The sequence below is a fragment of the Oryza glaberrima genome, chromosome 6 (genome assembly GCF_000147395.1).
Source record: "Oryza glaberrima chromosome 6, OglaRS2, whole genome shotgun sequence".
NCBI classification, from domain to species: domain Eukaryota; kingdom Viridiplantae; phylum Streptophyta; class Magnoliopsida; order Poales; family Poaceae; genus Oryza; species Oryza glaberrima.
The window spans coordinates 4,746,127-4,749,522 of NC_068331.1; the positions used below are offsets into that span (position 1 = coordinate 4,746,127).

Genomic DNA, 3,396 nt, shown 5'->3' on the forward strand with positions numbered 1-3,396 from the left:
ATTTAATAGTAGATTGTTATTTTAAACGAAGGAAGTATTTTACTTGAAGAGCAATTCTATGGTCCTTGAGAAGGTACCATGAGGTACCAAAAATTTAATATAAAATTTGGTATCTCATAGTATTTAAGTACCAAGAATACTAAATTTACAATAGAAAAAGTGGTACCTAATGGTGTTTTCTTAAGAACCGTGAAATTACAATTAATTGAATGTTCACCGCAAAAATAATCCATAAGCCATAAATGGAGAGATCCGGCGCCGCCGTATGGTCGTCGAAACCATAGACTCGAAGTCAATGGTATTTTGGTGGTCAATGGTATTTTGGTTATGAGTTGGTTCTGCCTTCAACCAACCACATGCTGCTGTATGTGCTTATCATCGTTGTTACGGTGCACAGCCGCCCCATCAATTGAGCCTTCTCCACTAAAGATCCAAGCAGAGCCACAACTTTAGATCCTAATTCTACACAACCCAAAAGCTCCGAAGACTTGCTACCTGGCCTTTCCACCAACATTGGCCTCCCCATCGGAGCTACATCTCAAAAGCCTCGAAGACTTGTTACCTGGCCTTCCCACCAATATTGAGCCTACTCTACCACAGATCTAACTTGTTACCTGGCCTTCCCACCAACGTTGAGCCTGCTCCTACAAACGAGTTTCCTGATTTGTAAAAATAACAAAGAGAAAGCCTTTGCTCTGATGGTCAGAATCCCTCTATTTATTCGTTTTGTTTGTTAATTTTGTTTGTTAATAATGTTAGTGAAGTAATCCATCAGTTGATTTATATCCCCCTCGCCAATGAAATTAATTCGCTTTTATGAAGCAAGGACTGCCCCCACCTTTTAAGTCGTGCTTCCCCATCATCAATTACCGATGTGGGACTAAACCCAACAATCGTATCAACCAAAGACCTGGGGTTCGGGATTCTATACCGATTTATCAGGATTATTTTACATTTTATACCTTTCCAAAAACTTATTTTGAAAATGGCTCCTTTTCTTGACGCTAGTGTTATTGACACCATGGTCTAGATGACGCCAATGATATTGGCGCCATCCCCTTACCATCCACGAAAGTTAAGTTACTAATGTGAAGAAGAAAAGTGGCAATGGCATTGACGCCAATGACCTATTTATAAAAACAATTCTAAAAAGATCTATTTGTAATAAAAAAAAGATCTAATGTAATTAAGTCGGTGACTTATTTACTATCATGTTGGATCACGGCGCCAATAGCTTTAGCCTTGAGAAAAGGATCCATTTTTGAAGAAAGTTTTTCAAAAGGTCTAAAATGTAAGAAATGCTCCCTATTTATTGGCCCCCTGGATCTCGGAAGTATCATACACTTGGCTGCTCGCTCTTATCATTCGGGTTATTGGGTATGCCTATGCTTCTAATTTCAAGATGTTTCCTTTTACTCATAGGCTGATCTTAGTGTGTGATTTTAATTGAATCATAAGCTAATTTAGCAGCGCTCGCACCTTGATCGTGCTCTTGCTTCACCATTATATTTTCTTGTGTCGTCCTGCTTTTCTCTTATGATTTCTTTGGAATCTTGTCGGAGTTATAGTGACATGATATTGGGTTTGTTGTTTTTTTTTTTAGATCTGAAACAAGATATCTCTATCTATGCTTGCTGTACTTTAGTGGGCTACTCCACTCACTCTACGAAACTGCCACCGCGTTATCGCTCTATATAGTTCAGTTAATTTACACAACTTGTTGTGCTTGTTGTCAAGTTAGATAACATTATTATTGTTTCATAAGGAGCAAAGACTGCCAATGTATTCTCCCTCAATTCGATCCGTTTTACACAAGCTTACAAATAGCAGTCCAGATCGCTCCTTCAATTTGCTTATTACTAAAATTAAGATTGCGATTGAAGAATTATCGACAGCACGTACGTCGGTGGGTGCAAATGGGGAACAGCAACAGCGGACCACAGTGCGAGAGGTGCAAGCGTTCGATGGACCAGGAGGACTTCACCAACTCCACCTGCCGCGTTTCCGCCTGCGACATCTGCCATCTCCTCGTAGCCGGGACGATGGGCTACAGCTGCTCCTCCTGCAGATACAAGGTCCACAAGGTGTGCCCTGTGCCGCTGGACAACGTCAACGTGCAGGTGCAGCAGCAGACGCAGGGACAGCAGCAGCATCTGGGGTTCGGGACGCAGCTCGGCATGAACGCGGCAAACGGCTTCGCAGGAGGCGTGGGCAACGCCTTGGCGAGGGAGAGCATCCACCACGTCACCAACTACGCTGTTAGATCGATATCATCGCATCATCATCGTGACGGCCAGCCTCCTGAGAATGCTGCCAGCGTCGCCGAAACAATTGCTTATAATCATGCCGAAACAGGGGGGAGCACGTTTGACGCTTTTGATTTTTGATGACTAAACTCATGGCCACAGCACGGATTGCCTTAATTCCCCCCTACTTTTACTAGTTACTTTGCTTTTCCACGGCGCTTAATAAAATTTTATTTTACTACTACGATATGCCCTGCCGCTAGTGATCGGATTGGTCTGGCTACCACGGATCGGGGTGGGATGGGAGGGATTGCTATCCCTTGTTGCTTGCTAGTTGTGTTTTGTTTTCAAGCATTTGTAATCTCTGTTTTTTATTTCCCAGCACTACTGAATAAAGAAGAGAGAAAATTGCTACAGCCTGTTTTCATTCACATATATAGAGCTTTGCGTATCTGCTCGTTCCTGTGTTCCTGGTGTAGCACATCCAGCCCAGGGCTAATTCCAAAACTCCATTCCTATATGCACAGATCGAGATGCCAAAGCAAATGGTGTAAAACCAAAGTGTGTTTGATTCTTATTCTGTGATGAACAATTGGCATATGAGATTATTGGTTTTGATATTTGAAGATAATTGTTTTACTGGTGAATAGGAGATACTGTTGATAGGTGAGAACTGGTCAGACCGGGCAGGTGCTGCCGGTCAGACCGGAGCTATGTGTGCGATCGGACCAGCCGGCCCGTGATCTGACCAGCCGATTCGGTTTCGGTTTCGGTTTCGGGTTGTTTCATTCACTACTACAGAACTAGCTTTGGGTGCCGGTTGCCAACCCCAAATGGGTGCCGGTTTTTGGCAACCGGCACCCCACAGGCGGCACTAATGACTGATGTCATCGGTACCGGTTATAGAACCGACACCTATAATAATATATAGGTGCCGGTTTTTGCCCGAGAACTGGCACCTATTCGGATGAACGCGGACAAAAAAAAAAAGCCCCGATGAAAATTCACAGACATAAGCATGTTGTCCATCAAAATTGACTAAAAAAATTCAGAGCAAAATGTGGTTTGCAATTCAGACTTTAAATCTTAAGTCCCAATATTTCCAGGAACATCCACCAACCTGCTCGATGTAGGAGAAGACGAACCACCT

The 3,396-nt window shown here is 43.1% G+C and overlaps 1 protein-coding gene across 1 annotated transcript; it reads left to right on the forward strand.

Moving 5' to 3' along the window:
- The first annotated feature begins 1,346 nt into the window (after positions 1 to 1,346).
- LOC127777589 (uncharacterized) lies at positions 1,347 to 2,653 on the forward strand. Its single transcript, XM_052304195.1, has 2 exons — positions 1,347 to 1,377; positions 1,884 to 2,653. The coding sequence occupies exon 2, from the start codon at positions 1,917 to 1,919 to the stop codon at positions 2,385 to 2,387; it is 471 nt and encodes a 156-aa protein (XP_052160155.1). The 5' UTR covers positions 1,347 to 1,377; positions 1,884 to 1,916; the 3' UTR covers positions 2,388 to 2,653.
- The last annotated feature ends 743 nt before the right edge of the window (positions 2,654 to 3,396 follow it).

Bases quoted from the DNA above. Each gene is read 5' to 3' on its own strand.
- LOC127777589 (XM_052304195.1), top strand. From the start codon at position 1,917: ATGGGGAACAGCAACAGCGGACCACAGTGCGAGAGGTGCAAGCGTTCG.